The sequence below is a fragment of the Gigantopelta aegis genome, chromosome 4, assembly GCF_016097555.1.
Source record: "Gigantopelta aegis isolate Gae_Host chromosome 4, Gae_host_genome, whole genome shotgun sequence".
Taxonomy (NCBI): Eukaryota; Metazoa; Mollusca; class Gastropoda; order Neomphalida; family Peltospiridae; genus Gigantopelta; species Gigantopelta aegis.
The window spans coordinates 99,824,249-99,840,889 of NC_054702.1; the positions used below are offsets into that span (position 1 = coordinate 99,824,249).

The 16,641-nt window shown below is 34.2% G+C and overlaps 1 protein-coding gene across 1 annotated transcript in view; it reads left to right on the forward strand.

Annotated features, from left to right (window-relative positions):
- The window catches only part of LOC121371568 (homeobox protein Nkx-2.2a-like), a 70,145-nt gene extending 54,445 nt beyond the window's left edge, over positions 1-15,700 (forward strand). The window contains exons 2-3 of the mRNA XM_041497564.1: positions 3,705-3,963; positions 13,282-15,700. Of these exons, the coding sequence (XP_041353498.1) occupies positions 3,705-3,963; positions 13,282-14,084 (1,062 nt within the window). The 3' untranslated portion in view covers positions 14,085-15,700. The remainder of the gene's footprint in view (positions 1-3,704; positions 3,964-13,281) is intronic.
- Positions 15,701-16,641: the final 941 nt, after the last annotated feature.

Here is a 16,641-nt window from a genome sequence, read left to right on the forward strand (position 1 = left end):
CACTTCATTTGTTATTACCTTTTAGTGTTTGTATTTTATTGTGGGGTTTTGTTTTGGGGGATTTTTTTTTTTTTTTTTTTCTTTTGGGGGGGGGTTGTTTGGGGTTTTTGTGTGTTGTTGTTTTTTGTGTGGGTTTTTTTGGGGGGGTTTTTTTGGGGTTTTTTTGGGGGGGGGAGGTTATACTGCACGCAAATAATTAGTATGTAGTGCATTCATATTTAGACAACACAATTAGATCACATCGGTTATTGGATATCAAACATATGTAGATGGTACTACATTATTTTATAAACAAAAATTCTATGAATAATATTATTTGGCAAAGCAAGCATTTAACACTTCTGCAAAGCTGGTTAATTTGCATGGATAGAAGGTACAAGTTATCTACTTTAAAGGGCCATCGTCTGGTAACAGCAGGATGGGGAAGTGTGGCCAGCATAGACAATAAAATAGCCACAGAGACAAATCCATTTTAAATAGATGTATATGATTACTCCACAGCTTTACCAACACCCACCCCCGTGTACACACCGGACATTAAGAGCAACGTGATTTTTATAGTGAATACACCAATTAATACTGGTATTCTATTAGATGTTGGAATTATGAAACAATACTGGCAAATACTGCCTATCTACAGAATCAATATATTAATTGACACACTATTGCCTGAATACGACTTCCCACCCGCTGGGACAAAAAGAAGCCACTCAACGAAATGGCACTTAATGTTCATTTTAGACATGCTTCGCTTTTTTCGTTAAATTATGATGTTCTTGCTTTTATGCCTTTTCTCTGCCGTTTGTGGTAAAAGCTTGTTCCGGAACACACAAAAAAAACAGTCGAACGAAATAAACAGGTTATGGCATACTAAATAAAGGTAAAATAATAAATATTTCTAAAACTAACACTTGAATAAAATTTAATGGTTATCTATCAATATTCTAACATAATTATATAAAGTAAAGATTTAGAAACGTCTGTAAATTCATGGCCAAAATATTCGCTGAAAACACTTGTTAGTATTTGTCAGTGAAGAATACGTATTGAAGTAAAACACAAAATTATTACTATCAAGTCGTTTCATATTATAAGGTATGTATCATTATGACTGTGTTCTTTTTGTGATTTTGTAGAATATAATATTTTAATCAAACAAAAAGTAAGATTATCCTATTTCGTTAATAACAAATAAATTATTGACTGGAAAATAAATACTAGTATATTTTAAAAAAAAACACATTCATTTTCTTTCAGTTTTTGTTTTTAATATTTTAGTATTTTATTTATTTATTTATTATTTTTGCGAAGTTTAATTTTTATATCAAATTTATATGTGTTTAAAAAAAATGTAATGTATATTTATCATTAGTTAGTGTCTATAATTATAACACATATGTAGATGCACAATATGAATGTCTAAGTGTTTTGTTACGCTGTTTCAAAACGTGTTCAATAATAGTTTATCTGTAAAATAATGTTAGGGACCTTCGCATGTCCGGTGAACCGATGCTATACCAGTGAATAAATGATATTACATGATAACATAAACATGTATCTATGGAAACACCATTGCTGTATGATTTCGAGTGAAAATTTAATTTTAAAACAGAAAACGATATTTTCTCATTTATAATGGTATTACTGTTTTATTTTAGTTTATTTCATGTAATAAACTATTTTAATGAAACAATATTACATTACATGTGGACCACAGCGCAATTGTGTTGGTAGAGATAGACTAAGATTGTACTATATACACAGACTAAAATCGCACATATAATGGCAAGCGGTAAGTTATTTAATATATACATACTAGAAGAATATTATTTTATTTTCTTTCTTTCTTTCTATTTGTATACTCGTTTTATTATTGGTTTCTTGTGGGGGTGTTATGTGATTTTTGCCATCCATTATTAATTATGTATATAATAATTAGCTTATTTAATATGTTCCTTGATTTCTGTAATATACAAAACGAAAATCCTGAAACTGAAGTTAATCGAACTGTACGCATAACGCGCCCTTTTCTGTAGTGATACTAGCATATTTAGTGACTTGAAATGGCCTTTTTCGTGACAGAGAATGCTTTGCTTGATAAATCTACTTCGTCAGAGTTCTCATTTCATTTCAATTCATTTCAACTTATTTTCGTGCTTATATCCAATTAAGGTTCAAGCACGCTGTCCTGGGCACACACCTCAGCTATCTGGGCTGTCTGCCCAGGACAGTGGGTTAGTTGTTAGTTTGTTAGTGGTTAGTGGTCAAAGTTGTATGTCGTCCACGCACAATATCATCCCCGTCTCGCCAATGTTATCTTGCCCGTCCCAACTGTCATCTGACAGCTCCGAGAGACCTGTCCATCCTACCCACATGACTGACCTAATGTCAATATTTCCTGAGATATCCGTTATGAATACATTAACATAAAAGACCCTCCACTATATCCTGCAAGCGCTAGAGTCATCGCCCAGAGAGAGCGCACTTCAGGCTGGATGGTCTCATTGCTTCTTGCATCAACTACACTACTGCTGCAAGAGAAGAGCCTGGGTCAGAATGTTTGTCCAGGGACGAGGGTTCTTCAAGAGGGTTTGTTTAAGATCAAGCATTCTACATACTGAGTGATAGCCGACTCGAGAAATATATCCTCCTTACTAACAAGAGCATATTAACGAGGAACAAGTCGAGTCAAACAGAAGGAAATTGAGTAAGAAGTGCACGCTTTGGATCAAGTTTAAGAGCGGGGATAAATGTTTGTCAGTTTCATTTCGTAGAAGAGTTCTAGCGTGTAGAAATTAGTTAAACTCGGCTGTGTTCGGCTTCTTACGGGAAACAGAATCCCCCGTGTCGCGGATTAATCGATTAAGGTCCCGAAGTGAAAATCCCTGTCATATGGGAGTCAACTATTCTAGTCAAAATCTCCATTAATAATTAATTATTTTCATTTTATTTTGTGTTTCAAAACAATCTCATATTTGGTTGTTGGTGGTGGTTTTCTTTTCTTTCTTTTTTTCTTTTTAAAATTGTATTGTATATTTGTTACGTTTATTTCGATCTTACTTATTTTTTACAATTTGGTTTTATTTCTTGTCCTTAAGGTGTTAGTATTTTACTGATAAAACATCGATAGTGTTATTATTTCTTTAAAAATTAAGTGGTTAAAACAAAATTAATTTAATAAAATAATACAGTTATTTTTTATCAGATTTTATATCATATTTTTCTTTCCCGATTTGTAGCGTGGAGTTCAAAAGCGATTTGTTTCCTAAATCAAATAACTACCCCATCGAACTAAATGAGCGAAATAGTGCTTTATTTATCCACCTCTCGTACCGTGGTCATTCATTTCCTCAAGTTGTGATTAAGCGAACACACCTGATCAACCATCAATCATCTCGCTGAGGGTGGGACGTATTTCGAAGATTAGACCAATGGCTCTCCATTTATCGATCGCACAAATTTTTGCCTGAACAATCTGCTAGGTGTATGCCGGTGCCCCGCCCCTTCCGACGATGGCCGCGGCCTATCGGACGTTTATTTCACGCCATAATATTAATGTTCACAAAGGGCGCACAATACACTTGAATACACCTTTTATGTAACCAAGTCGCCGTGTGTGAGAGAGAGTGTCGCCCTCTAATCGGGATCTGTGCTCGCGAACCCTCCTGCATTTAACTTAGCGGAAAATTGATTTGTATTGGCAGATGGATATTGAGCTTGCCATGAACAGCACGAAGACGTCCAGCAGCTTCTCTGTTAAGGACTTACTAGATCTCCCAGAAACCAAAGTCGCCAAGGCCAGCCCCAGGGACGGGGAGGGACTCGACCTCAGCACCACTGTCAGCGTCGTCACTGCTGCTGCCGCCGTGCACGGCATGTCTCCTGTGACACCGTACTTCGACAACAGCGACAACCCCTACACGCGCTGGCTTCAGACCAACGACACAGCCCACTACGCACACAGTAAGTGGTACTTGTTAAAAGACGACGTCACTGGATATATGTGTGTATATATATATATATATATATATATATATATACCTGTAAGAGCTGTCGAGAGTATCTCACATGAGTGTGTGAGATAACTGTAGTAGTGGGGGTTTAGAAAAGAAAAGATGATGCACGTATAACATATTATATCTAAGTTTAAGAGCCATGTCTGAAAAACTGTTGAAGAGTTAAAGGGGTGTCTACAAAATGTATCTTGATTTAACAAACCTGTTGGATAAACACTTTAAAGGGGAAAATTGGGTACACATATATAATTGATGCTTGATATTGGCAAATACTTATACTTGAAGCGGAGAGGGAAGTTGGAAGTCACATGTATTGAAAACGTTTTAATCGTCGATTTGTCTAATGTGCCATCTGGTATATTTTAAATCAGATTTAAAAAATCGAAAAATCATTTTAAACCTTGATTTTCCTCCGACAGTCCTGTATAATTGTAACTTTTGTAATTTTTGTAATATTACCCGGGTTAATTAAACAGGCTGTCATGAGTTTGCTGTCTTTGTACTATGTTTCAGATTAATAATATATTTCAACGACTAAAAATATATACTAAATATCGTTCCTTGTTTAGAATACCAGTCTGTATATTCAATGTGTTTTTGGTCATCCTAATGTTTGCAAGTAACCGATACAGGATTTGGTCTTCAAATAACTTCGCACGTACGAAAAACAAATATATATTATAGAAAATATATATGAAGCTTGATCTGATACAAATATTAGGACGATCAGAAACACATTTACAATACAACCACTGATATTTAATTTACAAAAACACTATACACATGTATTTAATATATAATGTTAGTAAAAGGTCTCGTTTAGTCGGTAACATCTTAACAATGGCAACCAAACTTAGGACAGTCCCTTTAAGTTATATTATGGTAAATATTGCAGTAAACTGTTATTGTACATGTACCATTATTGTACATGTACCGAGTTATAGTATTTTAGGATTACAGTGTAATGCATAACATTTAATTTTACATTAAATGATCAGTATTATTACTACTTGACAGTAATTTTGTTTAATGGATTTTTCTTCACACATTGTCCAATACGATAGATAAAGTAATGTACTGTAGATAGAGTATATGTATTAATTATTTAGTCTACAACGTAAAGACATTAACAAAAAGAATGGCATGCGGTCTGGCATCTCTCTCTCTCTCTCTCTCTCTCTCTCTCTCTCTCTCTCTCTCTCTCTCTCTCTCTCTCTCTCTCTCTCTCATATTAGTGATATATATATATATATATATATATATATATATATATATATATATATATATATATATATATATATATATATATATATATATTAATGAGTAATGCGTTAATGTAATTGTTGTATCAACTTTTGTTCTTTATTTGCTACTCCACAGAGGTATTTAATATCCACCATCATTTTCCGGAAATATTAAATACACACAGTGCATGTATATCAAACATTCATAACTTGTTAAACGTTAAAGTCTGTATGACATAAAACACGATAAGTTGGTTTTCAAGTGAAAGACAAACAAACTGAAATACAAAGGAAAACTTCGTTCCATCTTTAGTCTGCATTAATAAATTTACAGTAACCACATAGATTATAGACGAATAGGTATCGTCTGAGGTATCATATCTAAAAATAATTATTTAAAAAATACAGAATCTTTATAAAAAAAAAAGTTTAATAAAGATTATTTTACAATATATATTTCCTACATTTTCAAATAATAAGTGTGGGTTTTTATTAAGAGGAAACGAGCCCACATAGTTTCTAAATTAGACCAATGGAAACATATTGGAACGTACTGGACTCAGGCAATGGCGGTTCCAGAATGAGAAGCACTGTAATTTGTATTGTATGTCTGGTGGGTTTGATATATTGTTTCTCTCTACAAACATGTACTCACTTCAAATATAAACATTTTATTTTGTTAATGGCTAGTATGTTTTAACCTAAATTACAAACCAACCCCACACTGCCACCCTATTCTAAAACAGTCCTAAAAAAAAAGTTTTCAGAGTTAACTACCATGGGCTAATATCTTGGGTTCGTCACTGACTTCATTCCCAGACTAAATAAACGTGTGAAGTAATATTGCTCTGTCTGAAAGTATAATAAACAGCTACCTGAGTATCTGTGCCTGTTTTATAAGCACATTTCTTTTGTCAACTGAATACACTTAAGAGTATGACTAAAATATGACGCAACGTCTGTCTCTCTATAACAGAGTACTTAACGTTTCATAAGTAACTGTTGAAGGTTATTTCCTCATGTTATTTTGGTGGTGAGTTCACCTACTTTATAGGCTTGCAAGGCTTTCAACGCTTTGTCAATTCTTGAATTACAACAATGGTGTGGGAGGCATTACATTAATAATTTATGATTTTTGCTCTGCTGGGAAATGTTTCAGTACAAATAATGTCAAAATATGTCATTATAGTTGGTGGGTGCAAGACTCTGTGAAGACATATCCCAGTTAAACACTTACGAAAGTTAGTTTATTACCCACCTGAACATTTAGGCGTGTCATATTAATATAGGTGCGTTCAACTTTCACTTTCACATCAATACAATCTAGCCACATTAGCTGTGATTTTTGTAAGTTAATTTTTCTCTGCGCCAATAATAATATGTACTTCTCTTTTGTTCGGTCAGATACTGTGAAAGTTAGCTAGTTTCGTAAACATTATATCTAACGAAAATTAGTATAGTATTCTATAGTAATAAGAACAATGGTCTTTAACGACGTTACATCTGATTTTTTTAGTCATTCTGTTTACTTTAATCGTAGTTTTACCATGTTTGTATATATATATATATATATATATATATATATATATATATATATATATATATATATATATATATATATATATATATATTTTTACTTTTTTATAAATATCAAACATATTCTAGTATTTGATTAAACCATAGTTTGATTTTTGGGCAACATTTTGAGGAATTGGGAAATAAACAAAAGGAGATTTTGTTAAAAGAAAATGAAATAAAGTAAATAAATTATTATGTCTCGTCTACACTTTATTAAAACTGCATTAAAAAAAAACATTTTAGCAATTGCTCTGATTATTTATATTTACTGTGTATGTTCATCTATTTATATTAGGTTGATATTGCTTCTGTTCTTACCTATGTGACCACGAATATTACAATTTAAATACATATTTTACCATAGATGACTAGAGGTATGTATTTTTCATGACTACTGCAATGTGACAGAAAAAATGACACTAGAAACATCTGTAAAATAATTTGCATGTGTAGTTCAGATAATTAAGAAAATAATGCTGTATATGCTAAAAGGTATGCAATGTTTCTTGAACAAACCAATGTAAACGTATTCAAAACTAATACTGTCTTTGTGTATGAATCAACTTACATGTAAGTGTAAAATAAGTTTGAAAAATGTAATTTCTACTTTAAAACGCAGTGTTGATTTAATTTTCAGTAAGTTAATTTTGTATATCATTTGGACGCTATAAAAATATTTTCGTTACTGCTTCTGATACTTTTAATAGAACATAGATTTGTGTTATTAATTATGTCAAGAGGCTTTCATTTCAACAATCAAGACAGTAAATTGTGTTCATACCTTTTTATTCAGCATATTAGGAACAGTTTAGCAAAATTGTACAAATATTATCTGATATTATTATTATTATTATAACAACCTCGGTGTTAGGGGCCGCCCATAATTTTCAACATTACACTTTTGACACCCCCCCCCCCCCAAAAGTGTACATCCCCAAATGAAAAATGTTGATCGACATTTTCATTTTCAAAAAAAGCGTACGCTGGCCCCTTAACCCCTCCCCCCCCCCCCCCCCCCCCCGCCTACGGTTTGTACGCTCGTGAAAATGTTGAAAACTATGGACGGCCCCTCCGTTTGACATATTTCTTTAAAGTTCATATTGTTCTTATTTCTGGTGATTTAGAGGAAATGTATATTCACAGTGGAAGAGTTTCATTTGTTTGCGTTCTGTAACAACTGAAATTGTTTTGTCATCATTTAGTCAGTAAATATACTACTATTAAAGGGGAAGACCCTAGTTTTTAAACACTAAGGCATATTTTTCACTATAGAGTCGTTTATGATCACTAAAATCAAATAGTGCTTATATTTTATTGTTTAGATTATCAATTTCCGTACATCCAAAGTGTTTCTGGTCATCCTGGTGTTTCTAATACTACACAGTGCATTTTTCATATTTTTAAAAACCCACGTGCGTCTGAGAAATAACAGTTATGGAGTCGAGTTATAGTCTATGTTTAACGATACTTCACCGTTTCAACGTCACAGACTCTTGTTTCACTCTCTTGTATTTCACGACATACAATCTCTGCTATATGACTAGTAATGTAGTAAATAAAAAAAACATTATGGTTCCATAACTAGTTTTTATAAATAAAAATGCACCTTTATAATTTTGTTTGGTGTGAGGGTTTTTTTGTAATTGCCTCTTCTTATATGATGTATTTGTAAATTAATTTTTGTCCATGGACAACAAAATAGAAAAACAAAATAGAGTTATTTATCTGTTGTTATTTTTAAACTGTATGTAATTTAGTAGATGTAAGTGCAATTTTGTAACTGCTGAGACAGTTTTATTTTTATAATACCATTTTATTTGAAAACACAATGTAATTGTAAACTATATGTGGAGATTGTAAAGTAATCTACAGCTGTGTTAAATAATCATATAGTGTACATAAGTACTTCTTTTTATAATACCATTTTATTTGAAAACACAATGTAATTGTAACTATATGTGGAGATGGTAAAGTTATCTACAACTGTGTTAAATAATCATACAGTGTACATAAATACTTCTTTGTATAATACCATTTTATTTGAAAACACAATGTAATTGTAACTATATGTGGAGATGGTAAAGTTATCTACAACTGTGTTAAATAATTATACAGTGTACATAAGTACTTCTTTGTATAATACCATTTTATTTGAAAACACAATGTAATTGCAACTATATGTGGAGATGGTAAAGTTATCTACAACTGTGTTAAATAATTATACAGTGTACATAAGTACTTCTTCACACTTGTGTATGTTGACGAGACCTATTAGTTGACCTACAGATTATTTAACAGTCGAGAATTAATCGACATGTAACAGGGACGAATACGGTTTTTTCTAGGGAGAGGGTTGAACGTGTAAACATGGGCATGTAGACAGTATTACCGAGAAGTATCCATTCGACTAAGATATTAAATGCCCCAAATGAAATTTGAAATGAAATTGTATACATTCGTTAAACACTGAATTCCCGTGGCTCGTCACAGAGCGAGGTGTGGTTAGCGGGGGGTGGGGGGTGGGGGTGCGCATCCCAAACATATCCGCCCTGTTGTATCCCCGCCGACGTAAACGTGACAACCAAACTGATTACTGATTACGTAAGAAACAAGGGTTGATTTTCTAAATTTGGAAATAGACATACGGATATTTGTAACAGATACGGTTTTATTGTCATTGATATTGACATAAACATCCGATACAAGTGATTACAATTAGGTGTCAAGAAAAGCATGTATTATCAGATAAGGGAAAGACAAAATGATTATAAATATTTATTTTAAATCCAGAATTGATAGGTTTAGTTATAAAAAGAATATAATCTCTCAAAATAAATTTACAAAATTATTTAATCTTACTAGATTAAAAGTGATATAAATGTTCTACTTAACTGCAATGTATAAATAATTTTACTTTCATTTAAATTAAAAAGACATTGAACCTAAACTTAAAACTAATTTCTCTAAGTAGTGCCGTAAATACAACATTACACTGTATGTAAATAGATTATAACTAACCTGATAAATTAATGTTTGTATATTTTGAAACGATAATTTCTCACCGACTTTATAAAATTAATTTGCATACTTTTTAAAACAATATTTTTAACATACTTTATAAATTAGTTTGTGAACACGTCTAAAATCGATTGATCGCAAAATATTTAAACAATGAAGTCGCATTAGTGACGTTTGACGTTTAACCCAATATTATCCCATCTGTATAGTTTCTATAAGTACTGCCACTACTCCATTACATGAGCACGAATGTTTACCTAGTTAATTTTCGAGTTGACAACAAGATATCTTAGCCTAAGTGAGCTGAAAAATCGTCAAGTGTCTCGTCAAAATTCAGTTATTGAGCGCTCGTTTATTCATCGCCGGAGAGGTTTCGTGTCGGTAAACACAGGCAAAAGAACCGTCTCTTAATCTTTCTGCGCCCTAAGATCTACGCACAATCGTCCATGTTAGTGGTCGTTTGCTTTACTTTAACTTCAAGTGGTGCTTTCCTTTCATTTGACGCTTTATTGTCGAGTCTTTACCTACACCTTCTGATATAAAACGGCCGAGGTGACCGTGGTCAGCGAATAGACGCGCTGTGTAAACTTCTTCCATTCTTATATCGAGTACTTTATGGACTAACTCGCTGAAACGTTCCTCCCTGGCAATATTTTAGGACGTTATTACCGCTGTTGAGGTAAAATATACAAAAGGACGACAATTTATTATATTGATTAATAGCGATATGCTTTTAGCCTGGGACTCTTGTGGTAAAACACGTGTATGGGGTAGCTGTCTTTACAGACTTGCAGACGAGGCGCGAGTTTTTCAGATGGCATGGGTTATTTGCAGATCGTGCAGTTTTGAAAAAATAGAAATGATTGTTTCACCTATGTCGTCCTGGTAGTCGCGTGCGGGATAAGAAGCATTCGGGGCAACATCGTACACCTTTAACAGACTTTGAAAATACAAAGTATGTTTAAGATTAAGGCATGTACATTATTAACATCATGTACGTGCTTAAAACAAATACAACATTACAAAAATTACTTTAGAAGTTAAGTAGCATATTTTAAACCTTAAATCACTAATTGATAACAGAAGTTAAATTAAATATATGATTCATAGCGTTAAAAAAATGTATAATCTTTGTGCGCATGTCACTGCTTGATCGAGACTGTAAACTAAACAACTGTACATACAGTTGTTGTTATCCTTTTGCTTTCCATACCCGACCACACATGTATATTATGATATCATCTTCTTGGTACATACAATAATACCTCGGATTTATCATATGCTCGTTGTTTTGGGGTTGTTGGGGGGCGGGGGGGGGGGGTGTTGTTGGGTTTTTTTAATGCCAATCTTGTTAACACGAAGTCAATGACACAATTTGCAATGCATAACAGAAAAAAAATGTTTTATTTGACATCCAGTTAAAATGATAAATTATTTAAATTAGTACAAAATAATTCTTATGATATGACGAGTTCGTCAGAATACGAGCTGCATATGTTAGGTTTCAAGCCGGCATATTTTGTTAGGAAAGCATACAAATATAATAATTGTTGCACTAGGGTGGAGTCTACCTACCACACTGTACGCGGGCGCATTTCTAAACTAATATTGTGCACGGAAATATCTTCATAAAGAGATATTGGCTTGAAAAGAAATCCGGATATGGAAAATTCAAATACTGTGTGTAAAATGTCGAAACTACCACGGAGTCAGAGGGGAATGTTCTCCACTCACACCCAGTCATATTACAAACAAACTTGCAATGTCTATACAAGTAATGTGCCTTTGAAACATCTTTCGTGTGAATGCACCCTTCCTCATTTGCACATTGCACTTGGCTGCATGTCGGGTCGATACGTAGCCCAGTGGTAAAGCGCTCGCTTGATGCGCGGTCGGTTTAGGATTGATCCACGTCGATAGACCCATTGGAATATTTCTCGCTCCACCTAGTGCACCACGACTGGTGTATTAAAGGCCGTGGTATGTGCCATCTTGTTTGTGGGATGGTGCATATAAAAGATCCATTGCTACTAATGGAAAAATATATCGAGTTTCCTCTCTAAGACTGTATGTCATAATTACTAATTGTTTGTCTTTTATAGCCGATGATTAATAACTCAATGTGCTCTAGTGGTGTCGTTAAACAAAACAAACGTTAAACTGCATGTCAGCCTTCTAAGGCAGCTATGATTTTGATCTGTTAATGATTTTGTTTTGTTGTGGTTAATATGTTATTATTTTGAAATTTCTGTTTCACAAATCTGTTACGAAGTTACATTCAACTTATTGATATTACATATAGTAAATGTAATTGCTAATAAACCTTTGGTAGGTAGAACATTATTTCTAGTCACATGTAGTTGTTAACATTTATATTTATATAAATATTTTTAATCATATCGTTTCTCTGTTTTGTAGCAGTAGTTTTATTTAATTTGTATTTCAAACACAACATTATGACCTTCTTTTACAAATGACATTCTTCATGACTGTGACACACAATCTTCACCTCGCACCCTTTTTGATAACAACTGTACTAAAATTCTTAAAAACTGATAAATTTCCATGGATAAATATTAGCATCCCGCATGACTAATGCGTTTGAGATTACGATGGTCCTCAGCTAAAACTCATCTGTTTGTGAATTGTTTTGCAATATTAGGTATCATGCGGTGATACTACTATTAAATGTCAGTTTAAGTTATAAAACTACGGATACAGAGATTAATAATTTTATACGAACATGTAGTCCTAGGACATATTAACATAGGTGTATGTTGGGATCCGGTGTGTTACTCGACTAGCGAATTGAACTTTGTACAGGACAAAAACTATTTTAAAAGTAGATCCGTTTGATACAGGGACGTAGTCTGGGGGAGGGTTCAGGGCTTTGTTCGAACCCCCACACTGCAACTAAAACATTTTATACATGTATATTAAGCTATTTATATAGGTGTCCAGGGAAAATAGGAAAAAGGGTCCACTTGGTTCATATTTAAACAGCTCGATCCACCCCGATTCAGACCACGCTACGCCCAGCTGATGTTATTTGTTTTATTATTTAAAAAAAAAATAAAAAAAATTGGAGGGGGTATTGCTAGAGGTCGGTTAGAGGGGTGCTTGTTACTATGTATGTAATTTCTCTACGTTTTATGTTATTTTATGCTACATATAGTCCTTATGCGGAAATAATATCCTCTGCATATCAAATATGAAACGTCTTCGGATCTCATACAATTCTTAAACCTGTTTGTTAAATTTTGTATACTGCATTTGTAGCGTGATAACAACATTAATGTTATATAATAATAGCACAGCTATTTTGAACAAAAACTATGAATAAAATACATTTCTCTTAGAGGACGCCAAACCATTATAATCGTGTAAATCTTTACTTTAAATTGTGTGTCCCTTTCTAATTTTAGATATCAGTCACGTGCCAAATGGTATTATGACGCCGAACGGTGACTCTCGCCATGGTAACGACAGCCGTCTGAGTTCCCCGGACAAGACCTCGGACTCGATCAAGCACGAGCCGGACGAGAGCGACTGCAGCGACGACGACAAGGAAAAGGCGGACTCGGACTCCGGCAACGGCCAGTCGACGAACGGCGACGCGCCCAAGAAAAGGAAGCGAAGAGTTCTCTTCTCCAAAGCCCAGACGTACGAACTGGAGAGGAGATTCCGCCAGCAGCGCTACCTGTCGGCTCCAGAAAGAGAACACTTGGCCAGCATAATCAGACTGTCCCCCACCCAGGTGAAAATCTGGTTCCAGAACCACCGGTACAAACTGAAGCGAGCCAGGGCCGAGAAAGGTCTGACAGAGTTGAACCCCTTGCCCTCGCCGAGGCGGGTAGCGGTGCCCGTTCTGGTGAAGGACGGAATTCCGTGCCAGAGGCCCAGTGTGAGCATGGTCAAGTCGCAGGACCACCTGCCCATGCAGGGAAATATAAACAGTATGAACATGGGTAACGGATTGAGTCATCACCACGGTTCCTACGGCATGGGCAATATGAACTCGTATCACCCGTCCATGGGCTCGGGCATTGGCGGGGTCAGCTCAACGTTAGCCAGCTCCATAGGTATGAACATGAACATGAGCTGTGCCTACAGCATGAGCACCGGCTCCATGAACTCCATGAACCTCAATGTGCCCAGTGTGAACAATATGAACGTCCTGCCTGGCTACAGCCACCCGCTCATGCAGTCTCAAAACTTCAGGTGGTAGCGCCCTCTAATTTGAACGCCGTGCCTTCATCATTGTGTGTTGTGTGTGGACTTGTCTGACAATGTTCCATAACTCTTATAGATCTCCGTCATAATCTACGTCATAGGCATCGTTGCCACATTTGCATAATACGTCATTGAGAATACGTTCCATGAAGTGAATGAACAACACATGATAAAGGAATATGCAACAGAATATTTAACGCTATGTCATCCATATCTTTAATCAGCGCATGCAATATACGAGTATACAACAATGTCATTTTCTCTCACTGTTACGTTTAGTTCAAGACTGTAGGCATGAATGTTCCGACTATTCTGGGTTTGGGGGTTGTAGGACTAATGGTGACACTAGACCTCAAGTTATGGTGGTCTTCCATACGTATTTCATTAAAAATAATTACAACCCAAATTTTGCTTGTAAAAGTTAACCTTGCTTGTTCGTGGTATATAGTACAATGACAAATTTGCCACTATTGGTACGGAAGCCTGTAGCTTGAAAAAAGCATGTTGCCTATTTTTTAAACACAACTTTTTGTATCTTATGAAGTAATGGAAACCATAAACGTAACCAAGTAAAATTAATGCCGAATATGCTGGGGTCATTCAGTCACATTATTTAGTTTTCCCTTTATTAGTGTCCTGATGTGGTATGTATTTTTGTTTCGTTAGCTGCCATTCTAGTTTATAACTGAATTTAAAACAACACAATGGTGTTATAGTGGTTGCATATTTCTTTATTCGTGTAATCTTCATACATTAGATATTTCACTGGGCACGTTGTTTTCATTCTTTTTGGTTGTGATCGACATATTTTGAGCGTGGAATCATTTTCTTTATGTGGTTGTCTTTTAACGACCGAATTAATGTGAACTATTTAAACATTGCAGTTTTCTTGTTTAATGTACTTTACAAAACGGTGACGTAAAGTCCTTTGTTGGTATATTTTTGCAATATAATGTTTGCAGCTGTTTTATGACTATTTTAAAATATTTATTAATGTTTGAGTGCTAGATATACTTTAGTGTGTACATAGAAAAAGGTTAACCCATTACCCACTGGGCTGACATATGTCTGTTACGTACCGTCCGCTGACGAAATGTCACAATGCAACCAACAGACAGACTCTTAAACTGAACATATGGCTCAGCATGTAATACTGAAAATACAGTTCAGCATGTAATACAGAAAATATAGATCAGTATGTAATACTGAAAATATAGTTGAGCATGGAATACTGAAAATAAAAATTAGCATGTCATACTGAAAATACAGTTCAGCATGTAAGACTGAAAATACAGTTCAGCATGTAATACTGAAAATATGGCTCAGCATATAATACTGAAAATATAGTTCAAAATGTAATACTGAAAATGCATTTTCAGGTTATATTAAAAATGCATTTCAGAATGTATTTAGAATGCGTTTCAACGATAATCATATTTCAGGACTAATAGAAGAACACAGTTCAAGTGGGTGCAACAAGAGTGCATTTCAACATGTTACACTGAAATATATGTCGCAACTAATTTCAGGTTGTACCATGAATGCATTTCATGTTATACTGAAAATGCATTTCTGAACAGACATGATCGTATAATAAATAATGAATTCAAATGCCTTTTGGTTTGTCTTTTCAGATAAATGATTGAAGCTTTGTTGTGACCGTCAAACAATACATTAATGTGTATCATTTAGTTTGTAATTCTTCTCATGCAGATGCAGACATAAATAAAGAGGAAATTAACTTTTAGTGGATGAATGTTTTAATATTCATATTAACTAATTTAACAGATATAGAGTATTTAACGGGCTTCTGTTTTGTGTCAAGTTTATGTTCTTTGTGAAATAATTTTTAATATATATTTCTCACCAACTTTAGCGAGTGACAAATGGAAATTATTTCACGTGGGAAATAAACCTGAAACAACATGGTAATGAGTTTAGTGTCATTTTTATTGCCCAAAAAACGAATTTCAAATAATGTGTCCCAGTAAAACTGTTATAAGAAATTAAAACTAACAACGTAGTACGGTAAATCTATTCTTAAATATACTTGTCAATTTACAGTGACATATATTAAATATATCAAGAAAACACAATCTCTAAAATCAAAATGGTAAGCATACAGGTGATTGTGTAATAAAAGGTACCCTTTACAACTGTGTATCTAGAAAACTGTCCTAGTAGGACATATTTTTTGCTTCTGTACCAAAATATTCACTGCTCATACAAGTTTATTAGTTTAATTTATAGGCCTAGCCGTCTTGTGTACGTTCTATAAGTGGCCTTTAAAATAGGGTAACTGTCCGTTGAATTAAGAACTTTGTTCAGTCACAGATTTCGTAAGGAACCCAATAGGCCCGGGCCTTCCTATTTTTTTTCAAGTAATTAATTTTCCACTTAAATAAAGTTAGGAGTTTTGTTTTTTAACATAACTAAACTACATTGCATTAATATTACGACCCCACCCAATTAAAAAATCTTAGATCTGCGCCTAGATTGGTTGTGTTTAAGCTTAGTTAACCCGGTGACTGGTGTGGGACAACACGTCAATG